The 24,687-nt window shown below is 37.0% G+C and overlaps 1 protein-coding gene across 3 annotated transcripts in view; it reads right to left on the bottom strand.

Annotated features, from left to right (window-relative positions):
- Window positions 1–8,829: 8,829 nt before the first annotated feature.
- Window positions 8,830–24,687, bottom strand: part of RBM26 (RNA binding motif protein 26) — a 60,502-nt gene continuing 44,644 nt past the window's right edge. For 2 of the 3 annotated variants that reach the window (XM_076362329.1, XM_076362339.1), the window contains exons 19-22: window positions 22,245–22,454; window positions 20,044–20,130; window positions 14,957–15,070; window positions 8,830–10,313 (exon numbers count right to left, since the gene is read on the bottom strand). In XM_076362329.1, the coding sequence (XP_076218444.1) occupies window positions 10,224–10,313; window positions 14,957–15,070; window positions 20,044–20,130; window positions 22,245–22,454 (501 nt within the window). In that variant the 3' untranslated portion in view covers window positions 8,830–10,223. The remainder of the gene's footprint in view (window positions 10,314–14,956; window positions 15,071–20,043; window positions 20,131–22,244; window positions 22,455–24,687) is intronic. The other variant, XM_076362346.1, reaches the window with a different exon arrangement.

Here is a 24,687-nt window from a genome sequence, read left to right as displayed (position 1 = left end):
AAGGTCTGACAAAATTCTGCCAAGGCTTCTCACAGCTCCTTTGGAAGCGATCCTCAACTCATCAAGAATGCCTTTCCCACCCCACCCCACCCAAACCACTGAAGGATACGCTAAAAGGAGCCATAGCTCCCACAGCAAAGTCCCTGTTTATAAGGCTATTAAGACTACCTTTTTACTGACTTCCAAATGGGTACAGAGGGTCAGCTCAAATGCAGGGCCATGCAGCTTTCAGTTTAGCAGGTCACTGTTGAAGCACAGCATGCCTTGTGTTTCTGAGGAGCCTGTGCTAGTGTGATGCTTCTGTTCTCAGTTGCTCTTCTGATCTTCTGTGGAAGCGCTTCAGCTTCCACATTTTGCTCACTAAATACTTTGTTAAATGTTTTGTCCTGGCTCCTGTAAACTGGGGGAAAAGAAAATCAGGAGTTGAAGCCAAACACACATAACTGAGAACAGCACAGTGGTGCCAGTGTTTCCAATGAAAGTAGCTCAGGTTGAACCAGACGTGTGGGATGAAGAACTCTACTGATCCCAGCATCCCCCAACACTAATGTCTTTTCAGCCATCTGGTGAAGTAGATTAGGAAGGTAATTCAGTTGGACTACCCCATTTTTAAAAGCACAGCCCAACTCCACAATTACTACATTATCACACAAGTAACTGCTCTGTCAAGCACAAAGGATGGGCAGGAGCAACCAACCAGGGTCGTCTTTAATGCTGGCATGGAACAAGACCATTTATGAGAACATTTTGTGCAACTTAGTCCTGGCCATGAAAGAGTTACTCCTGCTCTATCTAGAAAATGAGTTCTTGAAAAACACTACGAAGTTCAGTAGTGGGGAGAAATTAATAACAAAAAGATTCAAAAGCTAAAAGATAGCTCACTATTTGTTAATTCAGGGTGACTCCAGAGAGTAATTCATAAGCTTCTAAATTAATATTTTTAAGGAGGTCATAAAATGTGAACTTTAGTAACTGCTACAGCCAATCAAGCTGCCATCAATCCTGCTTTAGACTACTAAAACACGAGTAATTACCTACTCAAATTACTTTAAAAGTTTAACAAAAGCTTATCTACAGATAGTATTGTAGCATGATATACTGCCATCTTAAAAATGGCAGTGTAGTGAATGTTACTGGTTAATCTTTTTATTATTTCAGATTCCAGTTTCTATAACTTATTCCCCTAATACAAAGCTATTTCTTCAGTGTTTTTCCTGGCAAGCTGTCTTCAGTACAAGAGAAAGCACATCAGTATTCAGTACAGGAGGCATTACAGTAAATGAGGATGGAAAAGAAATAGCACTTACTTTAAACTCACTTGAAAGGATGTTTAGAGACAGTTCAACACAAACTGAATAAACTAATATATTTTAAATTATTTTATTATTAAAGTTATGAAACCATACATTTAGTGAAAACATACAAATAATATTGTAGGAAGTTCACCAATACAAAACTGCAAATACAGACAGCATTAACCTGTTAAAAGTTAACAAGGTCTAATGGTGACTTACGTTCCTTAATTTTTCACTAGATACCGACAGAAAAAAGTGCTCAGTTTCATTCTGCTATACTGCCAATATCCTCACATAATTTCTAGTAGAAAAATTATTCTGTAATTCAGGTCAGGCAAGCAGTCTGCTGACCAGCACTTTGCACATTAACCATCTCTCAGCTTCTTCCATCATAAAGGCTACTACTATTGCTCTTTGCTCTTTAATCTCACATTTTTCAGTAACAGAATACTCTCACACATAAATTTGGCTACATCACAATAATACATCTAAATACACTATGTACAGGACGTTGCTTCTGGGAACAAAGAATTCCAAACTCTAAAATCAGAAAATGCTTTTTTCAGATTCCAAAAGGTAGTTTTGCAAACTAACTGATGAAATTTTATCACAGCAAAAAAACCCAACGGAAGTAGCTTGTAGGACTTCCAGCGTTCAGATCCCTGAGTATTGGAAACAAATATTCACTAATTATTGACTTAGTATTTTAAAAGTAGACAGATTTCTTCCCCCCCAAAAGATACTGAATAAGTACTCCTGGATACAGCTGCAAAAGAAGTTTTCTATTCTCTCTGTAGAAAGATTAACCCATTTAAAAGGTGTTCCAGTAGATGAGCAGTTATGGTTCCATATCCAGGCCCATTCAATCACTGGAATAATGCATGGAAGCAAAGTTTTCAGGTATGAGCAGGTAACATTTCCCTTCACTGTAAGAATTTGTTTGAAAGACAGTCAAGATTTCAGTTACTCAGGTATAGAAAATCCACCTTTGTGAACATCTGTACCGCACAATTCTATACTGCAGCAAAGTTTTCTAAACCTGCTCACTTGCTGCTTACTGGGTATTTCTATTTTTGTGTTCTTGATAAAACTTGCAGTTATACTTATCCTTACACAACTTTTTTTGCCTTATACATGAAGGATGGTACAGCCTATGGGGGAGTTTTGAAAACAGCAGCAATGAGAAAGGTTAAGATTGTAGAACTTTGCAAATAAATAAATAAATAGTATCCCACCACTCCTCTCTGTTTTCTAAGGTAAAATATTACCACAGAGAATGTAGATAGAAAAATATTATTAAAAATTGTATCAAAATACATATGAAGATAGTATGTCTCTTCTATTTGCTACCAAACTGGTAGAAATAGCACATTTTAAACATTATCTAATACCTCTCTGAGAGCAGCAGTAGGTAAAGGTTAATCATTTATCAGATCTGAATGAAAACAGATAACTGCGATTAAAAAAAACAAGTAATTTTTTCAACAAGAATCTCTCTTCTCACAATCACTTCTGGCAAGCAAGGTTTCCATCTTTAAGTGAACTCAAAGATACAGACTTCTTAGAAGTCTTCCAGCATTTTACGATGTCTATCCATAGGTGACGATACAGCTGCCATCTTGCAAGAAAAAAGAACATATAATAATCTCCACGTAGCTGAATTTGTGAGTTAGGAGAAACGTAACAAAATTTGTGATACTTCGGCACTTTCTGATATCACACTAATGACTGAAAGGGAAAAGAACACAACACAGAATGAGTCATGTTGTTGGCCTAAACGTGATTTGTGTGCACGGACATTGCACATTCAGAGTTCCAAGTGTAGAGACGCATGGGCTACCAGTAGCTTCCCAGTGCACTCGGGCAAGACAGCAACAGACAGTATATCGGAAGGACCAGCATGAATGAGTATTCCATATCGTAGTTGAAAAATTGTTTCATGTAGTTACACTGCACCAGTTGGTGGAGCTACAGTAGTAATTCTTTGATGTATTTAACATGAGTCTACCATAAAGCAAAGATAACTGGCTACAGTGGTGAAATTTCTTCATACCACGTTAGGCTGGCAATTTCTTTTGTAGTTTATATAAAAATGTAATACCATCTGCCACTTCTGCCCCCCCACTTTCCAGAAGTAAGTTTTAGCTTTCCATTCACTGCATATCCCCTATTCTAGGGCATAAACACATGCTTAAAAGATTAATTTTTATGAAAAGCTTTGACAAACAGGATGTAGCTACCCAAAGTTTTCTGTAACTTCAACTGTAACCTATCAAAGACTAATTCAACTCCTAGAGCAGAAAAGGAGATGGATATATGCCTCTTGCAACACAGAAATGTTTTTCTGTTTTATTCAGATTTAAACATGTCATGTTTTATCATTGGTACCCAAATCCAAAGAGAAATACTTTGTTTCAGTTCACACAAATAGAATTTCTGCTGACATGGTAGAGATGTGTACACGTTTCTGCAAGAAATGCAAATATTAGTATGAGAACTGAAACAGGAAAAATACAACAGAAGCATTGAAATGGGAGCAAATTACTTCCAGTTACTGTGTTTCACTTGTGCAGCCATAGTGCCCTCTAGCAGTCGAAAGAGAAACTACAGGCTTTATCTCAAGAAAAAAAAAAAATTCCACAAAATCAGAACTGCCTTTTTTTTAAGCAGGGAAAGGACAGTTTGCAAATGTGAGGAAGAACATTTCTTTACGTTAAAAACAAGGTACTTTAACGGAAAGGTCAATTCTCTCAGCTTTTATGCAGCAGAGTCCTGCAAAGCTGGGAAGCTCTGTAAAAAGAAGAGTTCTTGTACCCTAAAGGCATTTCTGTGCTTCTGTAGATCTCACCTACACCGTATATGCATTAGCAACATGCACACGATTTTGGCAAAAGAATACAGATTTTTACGTGCATAGATCAACATACTTTTTGTGAAGTCTCTGTTTTCTCTACAACAAGGAAAAATTTTGGCTCAAACATCTTTATCACACAAAATTCCATGCAAGATGAAGAATAAATTATGACCTTTAAAACCTAAGAAACTTCTCTCATTTCCCTAGAGAACAAATTATTGTATAGCGTCGAGAGAAGAGTTAGTATGCCTTAGAGCTGAGAAATTTTCTGTCTAGCTGCAGATCATTAGGAAAACATTTTGGAGAAGTTAGTGTTTCTTTTTTCCTTTGCATTTAGAAGAACATTAAGCCTAAGAAGCAGAAGGCATTCTTTAGCAAATGGTCGTCTGCACTGTTTGAGTTTTGAGGCCTGTAAATAACATTTCTGATTTCAAATAACCTCCACAGCTTGTCAGGAGGAACTGTATACCAGTTTGCTTTCCCCCCCCCCCCCCCTTCGTTTTTAAAGAAAAGTATATGCCAGATGATATAAAAAGATCTGACTTACCCATCAAATTACTATCCAAAAATCTTATGTGAAACTGCAACATAGAAGAGTAACATAGTGTAAAAGGGTAAAAAGACAATTTTACCTTCTCTGCATCCCAAAGGTCAAAATAAAAAAATGTCTACTGCAGATGTTCCTCAGTAAAACTAATTTTGAAGACTACATGCCTCAAAATTTTTTTCTCCCAGTTGCTGACAGGGAAATACTAAAATCCAGCTCATCAACTAGCACAGACAGATTTGCTGAATGTGGTATTCCAGTCTTCGCCACAGAAAGGTGAGAAACTGAATTAGTCTGTTGTGCTAACAAAGCAGGAAGGATCTTGGAATTCAAGACTTGAAACTGTAACATCAAAATTATTATAAAATAGCACAGGGTCAGATGAGATGATTTTCAAAGACACCAACTGGTCTCGGGATTACAAGCTTACTGTAAGAAGAAAAAAAAAAAATAACCTTCACTCACATGGACAAAGTACTGACATTCAGATAAGCTTTAGCATTAACACATATAGAAGGATCTTACAAATAATGATCCATTAGGAAAATAAAGACAAATTTCTTGTGCATGTTCTTGAAATCCCTCTCATTAGCGTTCCAATTAGATCTAAAGAGAATTTAAAAGACTGAAATCACCAAAGTCTATTTTTGTTGCAAGTATTTTTGATATCTACAGATTTAAAACATGGTTCAGAATAAAACATGCAGAGACATATTAAAGTAAAAAATGGAAATAATTATTTTATAAAACTACAGTATTTAGGCAACTGTGTGACAAGCACACTATTGTGTTTATAAAGGTCTACATGAGTCCACAAAAACTAAGAGTTCATCTTCACCAAGGATCAGTTTACAGCTATATTGGCTCAACTGAAAAAGATAATTGATAATTTTTTTTTTTTTTTTAAATCTTGATCAAGAACTTCTAGTTTGTCTGACTTAACAGGTACATTTGAAAGTAATCAAGTGCTATAAGTCCAGTACAGTAAGAAACAGCTCCACTCAGAACAGGATCACGAAGAACAATCAAAATTGTTCAGATTTTCACACTTAACTCAATTAGTTTTTTTTCCCACAAACCCCTCAAATTTCTGCTATTTGTTCCATTTGTTCTAATCCTAATTTGTTAACTGTAACTTAATTTGCTAATTGTAATAAAAGGTAAGTGGTGTAGGATTAAATCTGACTATATCTTTTTTAGTTGCAACATTAAAACAATGCTGAATTACAGTAAATTAGGTGCTTCATTGAAGGTCTATGCCCCTTTTAACATAAAGGGTTTGTGTATTGGTACAACAGTAGTGTTTGACTAGTGGGGAAAAAAAAAAAATCCCCTGCCTCTCCCCATCTATTTTTGGTGAGACTTACCAGTTCAGGCATTAGTTAAAAAAATACAGGGAACATCCAAAATCACTTCCTTGAGTCAAAACCAAATTCTTGTGCATCTTTTTGTGCTCTTTTATGCTCACGAGACAACTGATAATTACAAATTGTCCATTTCATCTAAAAAAACCTCAAATAAACGTACAGTTATTAAGAGTTATCCAAGGGCTCACAAGAATAGTAAGCTTAGCTGGTTTGAGGGACCTCTTCAGAGTAGATGGTCAACAAAATAAACAGATGTTTTTAATTAGGTACAATCATGCTACACTCTTCTCAGATACCTAAGTTACCTCGATAGTATTTTTTGACTGCTTTTCTCATCAAGGAATAGAGACTGTTTTCAGAGTGTGGTTTAGAACAGAAACCTATTTTAAGTCCCTGAATTATACAAATACTTTTCAATGGGTATTTTTTCTATTAAGAAATAGATCTGCTTAGACTTGGTTGTAAATAAGTGCTGTACCTTTCTGTTTCACCAATAACTAACTTGTATTTCTTCTGTGGGTTTTCTGATTTGAAGTAAGTGCGTTTTAAGAGAAGAAAAAATAGAAATAGCACTGGTCATAAGCAATGCTTCAAAGTGGTATTCTTGTTACTTTATTGTTTTGTAGACAGCCTGTAACATAGTCTGAATTACTGACTCCCATTACTTAAAATTTTTTGTAGTTCAACCAAATGTGGTTGACTACAATATTGTCATTGAACTGCATGTCAGATCATAGAATGATAGAATGGGTTGGGTTGGAAGAGACTTTAAAGGTCATCTAGTTCCATCCCCCCTGCCACGGGCAGGGACACCTTCCACTAGACCAGACTGCTCAGAGCCCCGTCCAACCTGGCCTTGCACACTTCCAGGGATGGGACATTCACAACTTCTCTGGGCAACCTGCTCCAGTGCCTCACCACCCATCATAGTGAAGACTTTGTTCCTTATATCTAATTTCTTCCTTATCTCTATCTAGACCGCATCTTATTCAAGCCCTTTAGCATCTAGCTGGAAAATACCTTCTTAAATGTTTACCTTTTTTCCCATAGAAATTTTGAAAAGCTGCCTGGGGAAAACCAAGGTAACCCCGCTTTCGGTGTTTCAGACTAGGAAAATCCATTTGCAGAACTGTTAAAAAAAATACAACGATTTAGCTAATCACAGTGGAGGCATACTCGGGAATGCATTCAGAAGGATCAACTAAGTAAAGAAGGGAATGAAAGTCAGCAGGACGATTGGTTTGTTGATTCAAACAAGGAAGGATGCTGCTCCAGGTGACAACAGATTTCACTGAAGGCTATGCTAACAAGGATCTGACTGGACTGAACTGAAAAGACAAGAACTGGCTAAGGTAGTAGCAATAAAGGAAGGGGAGAGCAGAGCTAGACAAGGAATACAAGGACAGAGTGAGCCAAAAAGAAATCAAATCAAGAAAGTAATTTCATGACAGAAATACGTACAGAATCCATTTAGATTGCAACTGGGACACCGTCCTCTTACACAGAATGGCACACAATCACAGATTAGTTTTGACTGAAACAAACATTCGGGTTTGTTTCTTAAAGCGAGAGTAAACCAAACCATTCTGATCCAGGTGGTTTTCAATCTTTCAGAGTGTCACAAGGTAACAACAGGGGACAAAATACACACCAGTAAGAATACCCCCGACACCTTTCATTGATGGAAGTTTGGGGGAGGAAGGTGGTAAAAAGAATTTTAAAAGGTTTCATTCCCTTACAGGTAGACCAGGGTGCAAACAGTTATTCAGAAATGAGTCTTTCATGGATGCACTACCAGGCTGAATTCAAAACAAGCTGGCAAACTTGCAAAACTAATTTAAAAATTACATGATACAGCAATTTCAGATGATTTGTAAGATGCATCCATGTAAAGAACATACTAATAGTTGTCATTAGCTTGTGTTGATTGACTGTAGTGAAAAGGCAGGTTTGAGCACCAGACAAAGCATGCCACACAACCACCTTAAGGCAGCACGCAGAGTCCTTTCCTGTGCCGTACCTGTTCTGTAAGACAACACACAAAAAAATTCCACCTCCTGGACTGTCAGTCTGGCACCCTTCAGATGTACTAAATTATTAAAAAAGAAAAGTAGGAAAGCTTGTATTTAATTCAGTGAACTAGAACAGCTCATTCAGAGCACTGGATAAAAAGGTTCTTAAAATATTTTATTTCGCCTGAAATTCAGTGTAAAAGGAAATCAATTTCCCAAATACAAGTCCTTATGGCAAGATTTAGAACTTACTGTAACAAGCATGGCAGTCAATTATGAAATTTCAATGTGAAACTAAGACTATACAAAAATTTTAAGTGCATATTTTTGCAACAAGATATGCATACACACAGGGACATAGGAAAAAGAAAACCAACAAAAAAAATCCCAAAACAGGATCCAGATCTCAAAAAGCCCTCAAATAACTGAAAAGCACAGAACAAAAATCCTACAGCCGGAGCTCTTCTCTCTGGGATACTACTACTTCTACTTTCCTCCATTCCTATTTTGGAATTAAAAAAAAAAAAAGGGCAGAGAAATGACTTATAGGAGTTCTCCCCCACCTCCCCCCAAAAAAACCAAAAACACGGACTACAGAAAATATACTGTTAACTGAAGTACTATCCCCTGCATGTATTTGATAAATGAGATAGTGGTTTTATGCTGCACTCATTAATGAGTTGATGGGGGGGGGGGGGGACACGACACCCACCCACCAAAACCCACAACTCTAATATTTAATGAATGGATTTTCTTTTGAAAACAGACCAGCAGAATGCCAATAAATGGAAATAAAAACAAGTCTTTCTGGTGAAAGAGCTCCTTTACTGCAAAGGACTAGGCAGTTTCCCTTCCTAAGAAGGGGAGAAACTTCAGACCTCACAACAGAATGCCCCACTAGAAAGAGCCGATTAAGTATTTCTGTAGAGTAGGAACTCTACTAATATTTCATGTATGTACATTTTAAAATGATGAATATACACTGTAGTGTGAGCTTAGTATCTGCTGAGTATTACTTTTGAAATGGAAAAATGTAATCATAGAAACACAGGAATAAAAAAAGATGCATTAGTGTGCGTAGTCAAAGTTTTTAGAATAATACCTACCAAATATTCCACTTCACCTAATGTGTTTTTCTAAATTACATTTCAGTTCTGCATGTATTTTTGTGGGATCAAATTTTCTTCTACAGTTGCACAGTGCAGGCATACAGAATAAATTCCTTATTGTTGGAATATTATTCTATTTACCATTTGACTCAAATCAGTTTAAAATTCAGAAGACATCCAAAAGCTTTTATGCAAGAGTACACCTGTGTGTTAATGTAAATGAAACATCGTTATGTTGAGATTTTTTTAATATTCAATACTATTTTAGTATAAGTGACAGTGATTAGAGCTCCTTTTGTGAATATGGGGGTGGGGGTTGCCATTTGGAACGGTCTTTTTTCTTTTTTTTTTTTTCTTTTTTTTTTTCTTTTTTTTTTTTCATTATGAAGGACCATTGCCTTAGCTTTTTTGGTTATTGCTTTTTTTTTTTTTTTTTTTCTGAAGACCATTCCATTTCTTTATTTTTTAACATCTTAAAGTCATAAGGACTTATATGCAAAGCAGTCATACACTTTATCATTAAAACCCATAGGTAAAATACGTACACAAATCCAACAAAAGGCTAGTACATAGTAAAGCCTAAGCATACTACTATGCAATATTATGAATACATAACTTTAGAGACTTCGGTTTAGTACTGTTATCTATTCATTTCTGAAAACATTCACAAAGATTTTAAATGCAAATTTTCATTCCGTATCTGGAATAGAACAAAAATTATCTATGTTATAACAACTTCTGGTCATTTGTGTTTGACCAATTCGGTAAATTACAAAGAACCCAAAGAATTCCGTAACTTTCTGTAGAACTATGTAATAAAAACATTGCATATGTTCCTAGTATGATGTCTTTAGCAATCATTTACTGAAATGTAACTCAAACATCAATCTCTCAAAACGTATAACTGACCAGCTGCTTTTAGTCTATATTTGAATCCAACTTCATCACAAAACCCCTTTTAATACGAAGATGCAGAAGTACATTAGGTAATACTAATGCAACACAGGTGCAGTTCTAGCATGGTCATTGATCAGTTGAATCATCTTCTCCATGAACGAGATTCATTATCTTCCTCCTCTTCATCATCATCTTGAAGCAGCGAGTCATCCACCAAAGATTCCTCCTGAAACTTCAAGAGAAAAACATGATACTCTGTTGATCTTCAACATTTTCTGACGTAACAGGCAAAATACAAATCCCTGATACTTGCAATTTAATAAAGAACAAATTTATTTTTCAATTGTAAACAATAATGCTTTCAAAAAAGTATGCTGTATGTATATGTATTATATTCATATATTAATAAATGGCAAACGAAACATGTTTTTTTCCTTTTCAGTGGACTTCAAAATGACCAGGACATATACACCTCATACTTAAATAGCTCTTCTGATTCTTCAGCGTATCATTCATGCCCAAGCTGCGATGTTCCCATGAAACTTACAATGCTATACTGAAAACTAATGTTAGTTTTTGCATGTTCACAATAACTATGCCTGTTTTCATCCAAGAGCTTAATCCACCTGTGCCACAGTATTAAAAAGGTTGAATCTGAGACATTTTGATTTTGACAGCTTAATCAAGCCTAAAACAGATATAAAGATTTAAAAGATCGGGGCAAGGAGACAGGTATTTACAGAAATTTAGACAAAATATATTAATGTATTTTCAATTGCTTTCAGTAACACCACAGTAACTCAATAGACTTCACAAAACCCTGAACATTTCAGGTCGACACTTACAGGCTTCAGAGAGGCAAAGTTAAAAAAAAGGAAGATAAACAGTGAGTTGTTTTAATTTTTGTCTACATATAGACACAGGGGTGTACATATAAACCACGCCGTCTCAGAACTTTTTTGATGATTGCACCTATCACAACAATTTCTGTACTAGTTAAAGAAAGGACTAAAACACAGGGATATCTTTCCCTAGAAAAGTCTCCCAGCTGTTAGATAACAGTTATGGTCTTCCTTGCTTCTTCTTCTTGTCCCAGTAATTGTAGTTTTTTGCTACAGAATTTCCAAATTCAACAGGAGGTGTGAAGGTTGATTTGTGCAGTTAGGGAGCCTTCTGGAGAGATGCAAGGCTCTAGGCTGAAGAAAGCGTAGAACTAAGCCGTCTCTCTTTCCAGTAGGCTGTTTTACAAGAGGGGGAAACTATTATCTTCATTACTTTTGCCTACAGAAAGTGCATTTTAAAAAGCAGCTCTGTCAACACCTGACCTGTCTGTCAATGAATGCTTGGGTACTCTAAGCCAGACTAAAACACAGAAGCTTTCTGAGGACTTAGCCTCTTCCCCTGGTGTCTAGATGTCCAGCAGGCTAAAATACGACAGTGCTGTCAAAAAGGAGTTGTCCTGGGCAGCGCACAATGCAGAACTCTAAGGTGCACGAGGCTGGCAGTAGGGATAATCAAAAAGCCTGGAACAACTTCCATACAGGGGAACAACTATACGGACTCTCTGGCCTGAAGAGAAAGTAACTGAGGGGAAGTATGACAGGAGTCCATATATATTAAGTGTCTTGGAGAAAGTGAAGAGAGAATGATGGTTTTCTTTTTGATGCAAGAGCAAGAGAACATCAAAATTAAACATGCAGGCGGCAGGTCCCATATAAAGATACTTATTCTTAGCACAGATAGTTGAGCAGTAGCATTCCCTGTTGGCAGGGCATTACAGATACTATTCAAATTCCAAAGAAACCAGACAAAGTCATAAACACCTACCAAGGACACCTGACTCAACAGGTCCCCGAACTGCAAACCACTGATGATTAAAAGCTTATTTCTACTTACACGTCTTATACTCTTCCTAGGCATCTGTTGTTGACTCTACTGAGTCAACTCTTTTGTTAGGCACCCAGGTGTAGAACACGTAAGTCATCTAGGACGATTAGGTGCTTTCATAATTAAATGGCTACTCACCAGAGATTTTCTACAGCATCCAAGTCCAAAAGACCTACCTCATATTTTCATAAATGGACTAAGAGTCCTGTTTCATTATTAAGAATGTCACTCTGCTGAACGATCTAGCTCCCTTTTTTCTTTTTTTTAAACATCAAGGTACTTAGTTTCACTCAAGTCTTAAGCCCGCTATCCCTCTTTAGCATAGTATTCCTTAGCTGAACTAAAATGGTAGTTTAGACATGGAAAAATGGAGGAAACCTTTTTTCATGTGTTCACAATAGCTGCTATACAATGAAGTTAAGCAGGTAGCATGATGAATTGTAGGCATGCAGAAACTCAAGACTTTTTACATCTGTAAAGAATGTACGACAAATTCAGGCCACTGAGTCTAAGAACCTTCCCCACCCCCAATCTAAGCCTGCATAAGTGCCAAATTTTAAACAATAAAACTATGTAAAATTTCTTTTATGGAATTGGTTTAACTTCAGCACATGAACATGAAGTTCTTGAACTCATCCATCCGGGACCTGGGGATCATAACATTATACTTCAAATACTAACTTAACCAAATGCTAGAAGTAATACAAAGCTCACAGAAGGAAAGAACGGCATTTAAATGCAAAATTTCCCAAGGATTATTGAATAGAAATCCCTCATGTAAAGAAATTTGGTGAAGGCTAGGGGGACTAATTCAGTTGTAGAAAATTCAAATAAAATCCAACCTCATTACACAAAGAAGACAGGAGAGCTACATATATTTGGCTTGTTTTGAAAAATGGGAAAGGGTCAGAGGTAAGTACATCAATCACGTTAAAAAAAAAAAAATCTGTAAAAACACTGGGCCAAGTAAGAATCCAGCAACACTATTAACAAAAATATAGGTAATGTTTTTATATTACACACTTGCTATTGCAAAGATTTCAGAAAGCATACAAAAGCAATGAACAGCTAGGGTTTTTGATCCAAGATTAACTCCTATACATTTTCCACAAGAATAATTAGCCAAGGAATGACTGCAGAAAGAGTCCAGAGGCAAATGAAAAGTTAAAGAAAAAAAAATCAGATCTCAAGAAAAGTGTTAGAAAAATAAATGGTCAGGGGGGAAAAAAAAATCTAGAATAAAGGTAAACAATCAAATAATGAAATTATTTCTTAATAGCAAAAAACCCCCATTATGTCCTCTTTTCACTTAAATTTTGAAAATCTGCAAAGTTTTAGATGAGTCCATCAATTTATGAATTACAGAAAACAGTCTCATGCAGTCTTTTCCCTGAGTTTTCTTTCCATACCTGATGACTCCTGCTACAGAGAACAACCATCATCTAAAATAGATGTATCCACCCACCACAAACACTTCTCAGCTGACAAGATGTCATCAAGCATCCAGGCCCGAGGTCTTTGTAAATCTGTATTTTCCCTTTGCCAGGGCAGCCAGTGCATGTAGCTTGTTACTATCTTCATTTCCTTTCCCCCACTACCTATACCCCAGAGGTTCCCTCCTACACTCAGTGTCTTCAGGTGGGGTTAAAAGATGAACCTCACTGTAGCTCACCTACCAATGAAACCGTACTTTCCTTCCTTTACCCTGCTGAAGTGTTTGCATATCCCTCCACACCCACCCTTCATTATGCAAAACGGAGAAGTCTCAGTGAAGTAGTTACTCAATGAGACCTCTCAATAACGTAGACTCCTTGCAGCAACAAACATTGCTGTTGGTCTTCACAGGCAATACATCGCCGAAAAAGTGACAAAATATCTAAGATGCTCTGAAGATTCCCCAATGTAGCCTCTTGTTCACTCACAGCTCATTACTATCTGGCAATGCTTGAGGTTTTCATATACAAGGAAAGTAATATTTAGTAAGTCAGAATGCGCAAATGCCTAATATGAATACACAGTGGTGGAGGTAGTCTACCTGTCTTTGGCTGACATGCTAAAAAGAAATTAGCATTTTTGGAGACAGAAAGTAAATAGACAAACTGGCTTTCCTCGGGGAAAAAAACCAGAAAGTGAACACTACAAAGTGTAAAAAAACTAACCAAATTTGGTTACATCAAAACAATCTTGTGAAGCTGCTTCTATGGTAGGTTTGCCAAAATATCATAGGAAAAAGGTACAGACAAAATACTATCACCAAGTAATTCAAGGTGTACTTCTACTTCATCTATTCTGTTGCAAATATATATATATACAGCTAACTGACAGTACGTGAATTAGAAAAAAAGATTGCTTGACTTCTTCCCCAAGTGGCATTTATTTTTCAGATTTCACAAACATTGGTATTTTGAGTGTAATGAGTTAAATTCATCAAGAAATGTTGTTCCACTATTCCTACATTAACCAATTAAGGTTATTTGGACAAGGCTTTAATATCTTTCATGCACCACGATGAAGACTAACACTCAGCAGGGGTACTTTAAATGTCTGAATAAAGTTAGTAAATGCTCTAAATTATTCCTTCACCTGTATCCTCCAAGCCGTATCTCTCTATAAAGGAAAATTAGATTCTGAAATTTGATACTCTAAGAAATTAGTGCCTGAAGTAGATGGTACAAAACCCCATGTTTTGGACAAAATCTCTCTCTCTCTCAAACCCACCCATTCCATTTTGTAGATTATATCCTCTAGAGCTTTTTGTTGTGTAAGAAATGAAACATTTCTGCAAGGAAAAGTATAGTATCTGGACTTTCAACAGCCTAGAACACAGGAAAGGTATTTATAGATAAATCCACTTTCTGATATCAAAACATGAGTTAGAATCAAAAATAGAAGTATGAATCAACAGATCATTTTCTTTTGAAAAAGCTACATTATTTCATCTTAAAAAACAAAAATGAAAGCAGAAAAAAAAAGAAAAAGCAAGCTTACTTCTTCCTCATCAGGTTCAGCTTCTTCTGTTTCAACAGCTGACATACTAGCAACGGGCTTGTTCCATGCCAACTTTAACTCTTGTCCTTTGAAACGAGATCCATGAATTGCAGCCTAAAAGAAGTTTAAATGTTTTAGTTACGTATTTCTTTGTCAGGGGAAAAATTAACTTCAGTAATACTTAAATGCCAGAAATAAACCAACAGCCTGCTTTTTCAAAAGAAAATCCAAGTTGTGATATGTTCATACTGAATTACTGTTAATAGGTTAAAACAAAACAACTTCATTCACTGCACATGGAATTCACATATCCTTTCAGGAAAATGATCAAAATATATTCAGAAGAAAATAAGCTTTGAAAACCATAAAGCATTTGGTGATGTGGGTAACATACTGAACCAACACCGTCCTGGTTTTTAATATTATCTTGATGGGTTCTTCACCTTTCAAAGATGGACACAAAACTGTTACTGTATAATTTACTGGAAGTAGTAAGACATCCCACAAATACAAATGATTTAATATATTTAAAAAAAACCCCAAAACCCAAACAACTAAAAAAGCTCCTTTGAGATTACAACTTAATCTACTGGAAAACGTTCCACTTCCTGTAAAGTCGTTGTAATTGAAATGTAAAAATTTTTAACTTATGGGATATTCATGCCTTTCTAAGTACCAGCTGCATTAAGTGGCTGCTTTGGAAATAGTATGTTCAAATTAAAGTAACATGAATGAGCATAAATCAGCGTTAGCAACAGTCCGAAATAACCGTCATGGTCACAAAAGATTTATAGTACAATCTGAAAGCACAGCATAATGTGAAATGTAGAAACAATTACATGTTCAATGACATCTGAACATGAATTGTGTGATATTAAAGTCCCCAGGTATAAATTTTAAATCTGTACATATAAATTTATGATAAATTTAAAAGATTCTATGCTTATTAAAATGCAGCTCAGGAGCTTTTTGTCCATGGTCTCATCACAATGTCACACAACTAGAATTTTTAAAAGTACTTATACGTGACATTTAGGTCCAGAAACAACTTGTAATCTTTGGAAGAAATTACTACTACATAAAAATGCAACATTTTACAATAGGGAATCCTCCTCTTCCTTCCAGGCTAGAACATATATGGTCATAAAGCTTAGGCCTATTTTCATTTAAGAGGGTAAAATATTAGTTGCATTTACATCACAATTGGCCTCAACAGAGGTTTTTAATGATTACCTTCTACAACTTCTCCAATTGCCAGTCTTAAAAGTCTGCTTTAGTAGTAAGCACAGAAATTCCAGTGGAAATATATTTAATATGTAAGTATATCTTTAAGGAAAATACAGATTTTACTAATTTGATCAAACACAGTTTTCATAAAATTTTAATTTAAAAAATGAAGGTGCAATTAGACACAAAGTCATTCGACAATTAGAAGTTTAATGCTAACTAGAATGTGAACATCTCACACATTGATCATGAATTCTGACCCAGCCAAAATATCCCCACTTTCTGGAACATATTCTGAACTTCACCTTGGATACAGCTTGAAAACTCCACCTATTCCATTTGAGACTGATTGAGGAAAAACATACTGCTTTTCGAATGCAGTGAAATGCATCATAAATTTAAAAAAAAAGAAAGAGAAAAGGGAACGAGAGAGAGAGAGAGAAAAAAGAGAACGAGAGAGAGCGAGAAAAAAGGGAACGAGAGAGAGCGAGAAAAAAGGGAACGAGAGAGAGCGAGAAAAGGGAACGAGAGAGAGCGAGAAAAGGGAACGAGAGAGAGCGAGAAAAGGGAACGAGAGAGAGCGAGAAAAGGGAACGAGAGCGAGAAAAGGGAACGAGAGAGAGCGAGAAAAGGGAACGAGAGAGAGCGAAAAGGGAACGAGAGAGAGAGAAAAGGGAACGAGAGAGAGAGAAAAGGGAACGAGGGGGGAACGAGAGAGAGAAGGGGGAACGAGAGAGAGAAGGGAATGAGAGAGAGAGAAGGGAACTAGGTGGGGAGACAAGGGGGGACGAGAGAGAGAGAAGGGAGCGAGAGAGAGAGAAGGGAGCGAGAGAGAGAGAAGGGAGCGAGAGAGAGAGAAGGGAGCGAGAGAGAGAGAAGGGAGCGAGAGAGAGAGAGAAAAGGGAGCGAGAGAGAGAAAAGGGAGCGAGAGAGAGAAAAGGGAGCGAGAGAGAGAAAAGGGAGCGAGAGAGAGAAAAGGGAGCGAGAGAGAGATAGAAGGGAGCGGGGGAGAGAGAGAGAAAAGGGAACACGAGAGAGAGAAAAGGGAACAAGAGGGGGGAACGAGAGAGAGAAAAAAGGGAACAAGAGCGCGAAAAGGGAACGAGAGCGCGCGAGAGAGAAGGGAACGGGGGACGAGAGAGAAGGAAGGGAGAGAGAAGGAAGGGGGGGGAGAGAGAAGGAAGGGGGGGGAGAGAGAAGGAAGGGGGGGGAGAGAGAAGGAAGGGGGGGGAGAGAGAAGGAAGGGGGGGGAGAGAGAAGGAAGGGGGGGGAGAGAGAAGGAGGGGGGGGAGAGAAGGAAGGGGGGGGAGAGAGAAGGAAGGGGGGGGAGAGAGAAGGAAGGGGGGGGGAGAGAAGGAAGGGGGGGGGAGAGAAGGAAGGGGGGGAGAGAAGGAAGGGGGGGAAGAGAAGGAAGGGGGGGAGAGAAGGAAGGGGGGGGAGAGAAGGAAGGGGGGGGAGAGAAGGAAGGGGGGGGAGAGAAGGAAGGGGGGGGAGAGAAGGAAGGGGGGGGAGAGAAGGAAGGGGGGGGAGAGAAGGAAGGGGGGGGAGAGAAGGAAGGGGGGGAGAGAAGGAAGGGGGGGAGAGAAGGAAGGGGGGGGAGAGAGAAGGAAGGGGGGGGAGAGAAGGAAGGGGGGGGAGAGAGAAGGAAGGGGGGGGAGAGAGAAGGAAGGGGGGGGAGAGAGAAGGAAGGGGGGGAGAGAGAAGGAAGGGGGGGAGAGAAGGAAGGGGGGGAGAGAAGGAAGGGGGGGGAGAGAAGGAGGGGGGGGGGAGAGAAGGAGGGGGGGGGAGAGAAGGAAGGGGGGGGAGAGAAGGAAGGGGGGGGAGAGAAGGAAGGGGGGGGAGAGAAGGAAGGGGGGGGAGAGAAGGAAGGGGGGGGAGAGAAGGAAGGGGGGGGAGAGAAGGAGGGGGGGGAGAGAAGGAGGGGGGGGAGAGAAGGAAGGGGGGGGGAGAGAAGGAAGGGGGGGGAGAGAAGGAAGGGGGGGGGGGGAGAAGGAGGGGGGGGGGGGGGGGAGAAGGAAGGGGCGGGGGGGAGAGAAGGACATAATGTTGACTTCAACCTTTCCACCAAACGTATCTCCCTTCTCCCCCTGCCCACATCTTTCTTCATTCTCTGCACTACCTTCTTTTTCAGGTGTTTCCTATTGCTACACTTCTCGTTTGGTTCCAAAATACTACCATTCCCTGCTTTTTGGGTACAGAAATCTAGCTAAGGCTGAAATGATTCTCCATGCCAATTTTTAGGCACAACAAGTTATAACAGTAAAAACTGTACTTTGCTGATAAACAAGTATCTGTAGTAAGATACTGTCAAGATCCTTGTTGTGAATCATACTGCACCTGGGAGAAGTAAAGACTTTATTTGGACAGTCCATAAAAAGAGACTATTGTTCTAAGTGAACTATTTTTATTTTCAGGGAAGCAGAAGTTCCTCTCAATACTTAGAATATTTCCTATGTAAACGACGTCAAAGAATATGAAGTTGCAAAACGAAGTACCCAATGTCAGGAAACACCAAAACTAAAATTCCAACCTTAATTCAGTCCACTTGTGAGTAAACCAATTATGACAGCTTTTATCTGCGAACAGGTATTTCTTACTCTCCACAGAACTTTTGTTCACTGTTGAACTGTGTTTCTTCAATACAGCTGTACAGCACTGTTTTCCCCTATCAGTCAGTATATACTATGTACCATTAATTACACTTCCTTTTTTACAGAATAATTACAATCTCTATACAGTTAGTGCTCATCATTGCTATATCTAAGAGTTTCACAAACAAAACTTCTATGTTTCTGTAAAATGTTTGGCACATGCATCAAATTGTTTCTCAAAATATGTAACCATAATCATACTGTTACGTGTTCAAAACTATTGTCATTGGCTTAATTTGCACTGTAAATATCAGTATTTCTGTCAACCAGGTTACTGGTGTCTCAAGATAAAGTGCACAAAAAAAGAGTCTGGCCAGGTATGAAAATTGTGTTCAAGTAAACTCCACAAGATGAACTTGTGCAAAAATAGAAACTTTGTGCAAAATATAAATATAAAATGAAATCTTTCCATACAACCATACCATAAATATGAATCCATTCTTTCTGAAGTCCCTATTATTTTCAGGATACTCCTTTCCAACAGTGATGTAAGGATTTTAAAGAAAACAAGATCATTTGCAGAACAACTATGGTCGTTATTTTGCGCGGGTTCACATACTGCCTACAACATGGACTGAATAAGGCTGAGTCAAATGTATAAAGTCCTAATGATCCATATGTAAGGATGCTGAATTACAATATACCTCAACTCTGGATTTTAGTCTCTAAAAGTTACTTCTGTAATTCTATACTTCTGTAATTTCCTAGATTTCCAAGAAATATGCTAAAAAAGGAAAAAGGGGGGGGGGGGGAGAGAAAATCACATCACATCAAATCACATTTACACTGTCACAGGTTTTCAGGCAAAGGTAAATCCAACTGATCCCAAACAAAATATATAGGCTCACTCTGCAGAATGTCAGTGAAATTTCAGGCAGACTGTGAGGGTACCAAGTCTTCAGGTGAAAATAACTGGCAATTAAATAAAGATAAACCAAGACATCCAGCTATCAATTCCCAAGTGTTTCTCTTAATTTCTCTCTTATGTCCTGCACTTGAGCTTGCTATAAACATCCTAATTTCCTAAGGATTTCAGTAATATGCTGTTCTGACAAATTTGTTTAATCTAGAATTAAACTTTTGTGTCAAGACTTCTTTTAAAATGTTTTAAAATAATTAGCAGTATTAAATTTAATCAAATACAGAAGTATAATGTAACTAGAAAGTAGCTGAATGTTGCAGAGTATTTTCAACAAAGACTATACTCACAGCTTCAGCTTCTGCTCTTGTCTTAAAGGTAATCACCGCATGAAGAGAAGAGTCATCTATCTGGCAATCTTCAATTTCACCATATTGCTTTTAATAAATAGAAAAAAAAGCTTAGTGAAATAGTTCTCCCCCTCTAAAAATGCTGTCCTAAATCAAATGCCCTCAAAAATCATATAAAATTAGAATAGTATACCTTTCACAGCCTTAATGCCAATCAGAGTACTTGTCCTTGCAAGGAATACAGTTACTTTTACTTGCATTTCTAAAGCACAAAAGTGCTGTAGTCTCTGGATTTCCTGATTGTAAACATACAAGTATGAAGTAAAATTATGACAGAAAAAGAAGTTCTTCTGCTTCAATACTTCTCTCTTGATCAAAAAGAAGGGATCTTGAGATGATTCCATCAGTCTATTATGAAACTCTTCCACAAAAAGATTTGTTAGACACAGGGACTGTAGCAAAAGCTTCAAAACTTAACTTGATTTCAGCATCTTAAGAACCTGACCCATCTATTCCTGTAATGGTCTCTATGGTATTGCTACCTTTAACGCTGCCATCACTGTAAGCTGCAATGCCCAACATATCTGTACAGGTGGAGTGCACTGCTGATGTGCAGAGTTGTGATATCATATCACAGAAACAGAAATACAGCTCAGTGCATTTCCATGGAATTTGGAGCAAGTTTAAAAACAGCAAATGCACAACCTGCAAAATGAAGTAATTAATATTTTTTCTCAGTGCTATACTACTAACACTGTGACTAGAATTGTATTTGCTGATGCTAATAAGTTCTTTTTGGTTAATATTTTTGTTTGTTAAAGACAGTAAGTTTAATACTCCCTGCAATAAAACCAAAGTATAAGAAAATGCTAAGTTCTTAGCAAATTTATGACCATAAACTGACTGCACACAGCAAGCTTTTACCAGTGGCAGATTCTCTGTCTTCATTTTTATATTCTTTGCAGTCAGTAAGAGAAGTACATAATAAAATGCAAAATGTGAAAGGTGACCAGCAAAATTTACTTTAACAATGTTCATAAGGCAGGCTAAATCACAGTATCATGCTGTAGATTAAAAATAAGTTTTTTCTTATACTCATCACTGAAACTGGACTCAGAAATGTCCTATGGTTGACCAAGTGGATTATATTGCTTCATTTTAAAGTTTTATGTTCTTAGTTTTACACCAATAATTTGTAAAGTCATTGCTCAAATATTCAGTCCGTCATACATCTCTATAGAAAGCACTTTTGTTCCCCTTAAATACACACACATATATAGGTATGTATAACTGTTCGGTCTGTCATTCATCTCTATAGAAATTAATTTTGTTCCCCGTATGGGTATGATGGTTCCCTTTTTGTTCCCCTATATAGGTATGATGCGGTGTATTTAAGGGGAACAAAATATATACATACATTTATGTATGTATATATAGAGAGAGCTCCTGGAAACACGACACCTTAAAAAACCCAGTATAATAGTGGCGGGTTTTTTTGTTGTGGGTTTTTATAAATTTATGTTGATTTCTCACTTTATTATATTTGCATATAAAAATTTGCTAAAAAGTATGTACGTCAATTTATCATTTTTTAGACTAAAAAACAGAAAAAAAAAAAGTAGAAGAAGCTCTGACTTCTTACGCTTACAGAGATGAAGAAACAGAAGCCTTTGGCTGCCCTGCCAAGATCTGCATATAGTTGCACAATTCTCATCTTGATTCTTAAATTCAGGAAGTTAGGCAAAAGCATTGAGAAATTTCAGTGAAAATTTTCATTAAGCACTTGTTAAGATACTTCAGTAAAGATAAACAGACTTCAGGTATTGAAAGTTTGGCACTGACTCAGTCTTTGTTCTCACCATCCAGTTATTTTATCTTTCCTAAATATTTGTAACAATTTTACATATATCCTGAACAAATAAATATCAGTTATTACCTTATATTCCCAATTTCCTTTCTTTTTAAGAAAAAAACCCAGCCTTGTAAATGCTATGCGATTACAGTTATAACTAGTTGAATCAATGGTGTAATTTCTCTTTGTTTCACCTTTTTCTGATGCATCCTCTTTTTCCATGAACAGGTATATCATGTTAAAGATTCATTCCTAAATAGTATTTCCAGATGAATTGAATCAAGAGAAAACAAGTCATTCAATAGACGAATGTCATCCAAAGAACAGAAAAAGTGAAATTGCCACATACCGCAAAATGAGGAAGAAGATCTTCTCTATCACTTTCTGTAAATGCAGAGATTTCTAATGCCCTAGGTCGATGATCCACAACTGCATGCACAGGAACTCCTCTGCCTCTACCCCGGCCTCGTATTCCTCTACCTCTGCTACGTGATGCACCCCGACCTCTTGCATGAACCCCTCTACCACGAACTGAAGAAAGAATCCCTCGTTTGGCAGCCTAAGATGTTTATACATAACATATTGATGTATTAAAATTCATAATCTAAATAGACAAAATTAACAAACACATATTCTGATGTTTCCTAAAAACACATCCCCAAACAAGCCTCAGAAAGAGCAGCTTACAGGTCTTAAAATAGCAAAAGGTGAACATGTTAATAACATTAAAAAGCTAACAATGTTATTATTAACAGATCAAAAATAGCATGGAAATTGGAAAAAGAGAACCAAGTATTAAGAACAGATATCAAAAGAGCCCTCATCTGTGAGGATAGTTCCTCATAGGAGAAAGGAACTGCAGTGCAGCTTTTGAAATTTCATTAACAAATTTTCTTGATGTGGTGACTAACTACTTAATTTGTCTCTTTATCTTTGTCTCTTAATTTGCCTCTGAAAGTCCAGCCAGGACTTTTATTCTGACCAGAATTAATCCAGCATAATAGCTTTTGGCCACAGAATTGTGAGATATGAAACAGAAGCTCTAACGAGCACCTCCAAGGACAAAGTATTCATCAAAAATTTGGCTCTACATACTCACTAATTTCCATTCCCACAGTATCTGTGTATCCCTTCTAAAGAACTGGCATGCATTCTCCAAGGGAAGTCAAAAGGCCGATGACTATTTCTGACAGCCATTTAAAAAATAATTCACAATAGTTATTTTAAGTTTCAAAAAAGCACTTTCAAGGATTTAATTTCAACGTTTATAACAAGAATAAAAAAAAAAATATATATCTTTTCAAACCCAAATAGATCTGATGTAGGAATCAAATGTTAAATGAAATCACCATAACAACGCTTTTAACATATCCTACACTATTTACAACTCAAGCACTGATAGCACTACTTTAATGCATGCCAGTGATATCGCCCATGAGGAGATCAATCTGTTATGGCTTTATTCATGAAATTATTCAGATAATTTTACAATAGTATATAGTTCACTTTTTATTTTTTATAAAGATAATCCTGCAGGGTTTTTTTGTTTGTTTGTTTGTTTTTTGGGTTTTTTTAAACATTTTTAAGTGGTTAAATGAATAATCCCGAAAATTAAAGATTATGCTGACTCAACAATCAAGCTGTATACTGTTTGGGTTTTCTCACAGTAAAATCAGGGCCACCTGGAATAGAACAGCAGGTTATGAGCCACAGAACCAACACATGAATTATCGTGGGAGTTAAAGTCACAAAGACAATGTGTGAATAAAAGTTTTTCTAAAGAATTTGTAAGAATACTGAAGAATCAAACAAACATCAAGAGGAAAAAACCCCTGTATCCTTCTTGTAAATTATACAAGGGATACATTCATGCTGTTTCTTGAAACATACTGGTGTGCTTTACTAATAACCCTGTTTTTCTCAATCTACTTTGATCAGTATATGCTAAAGGCCTCAGAATATTCATTTTACTAGCAAAAATTATTTTCCTGAAAGACCTACAAATTTTTTTTTCCAACTTGAAATACAGACTCAATGAGAGATCGAGTAGGATTAGCACACTCAACTACAGTGTAAGTTTATCTTGAACAAACACCTACTTTTCTACTGCTATTTTACAGATCATTCAATTCACATATTTTCTAAAATGTACGATTTATAAATAAGCTTTCAGTACACCTATGAAATATTATTCACCATCAGAATATATATTGTTAACATAAGCTTTTATGTCATCTGTATTCAGTTGGCTTGGCTTATTAACAAACCTATTTTCACAATTACCAAAGCTGCATAACAACTTAGTTTTAAAGTAAGATTTTAATGCAACTTAGCCGTACGTATGTGCACTGTGTTCATATGTAGTTATACATAAGACATGACCAAACTTCATTAAGACAAGAGGGATTTAAGCCACACAGCAGCCTGCTTAACAGCAAAAAGAGATATAAGATTATCATGCAATTAAGTAGTTATTACACAATCACATAGGCAAGACAGTGCAATATAACACAGAACAACACCCACAGCATTCAGAATTTCTAAAATAAGACACAGATATGAAGAATCTTGCACAGCCTTCTGAATTCTTTTAAAAGCAAGTACTTTAAGAAAAAGCATGTTTCTATACATTGAACACTTCTTGAAACATTGTATTTGCTTTCGCTAAGTCCTCCTTCTCATGAAACCAATGCTGTAATACTACTTTTGGCACTTCAGCCTTTTTGGTTAATGTCATTAAGAGGATGCTAACACTTAAGAATAAAAGATCAAGCAGTGTTTTTTAACTCTTC

Source organism: Aptenodytes patagonicus, chromosome 1 (genome assembly GCF_965638725.1).
Source record: "Aptenodytes patagonicus chromosome 1, bAptPat1.pri.cur, whole genome shotgun sequence".
NCBI lineage: Eukaryota > Metazoa > Chordata > Aves > Sphenisciformes > Spheniscidae > Aptenodytes > Aptenodytes patagonicus.
Note: the sequence above shows the minus strand (reverse complement) of the source record. Positions and strands in the feature narration are given on the sequence as shown.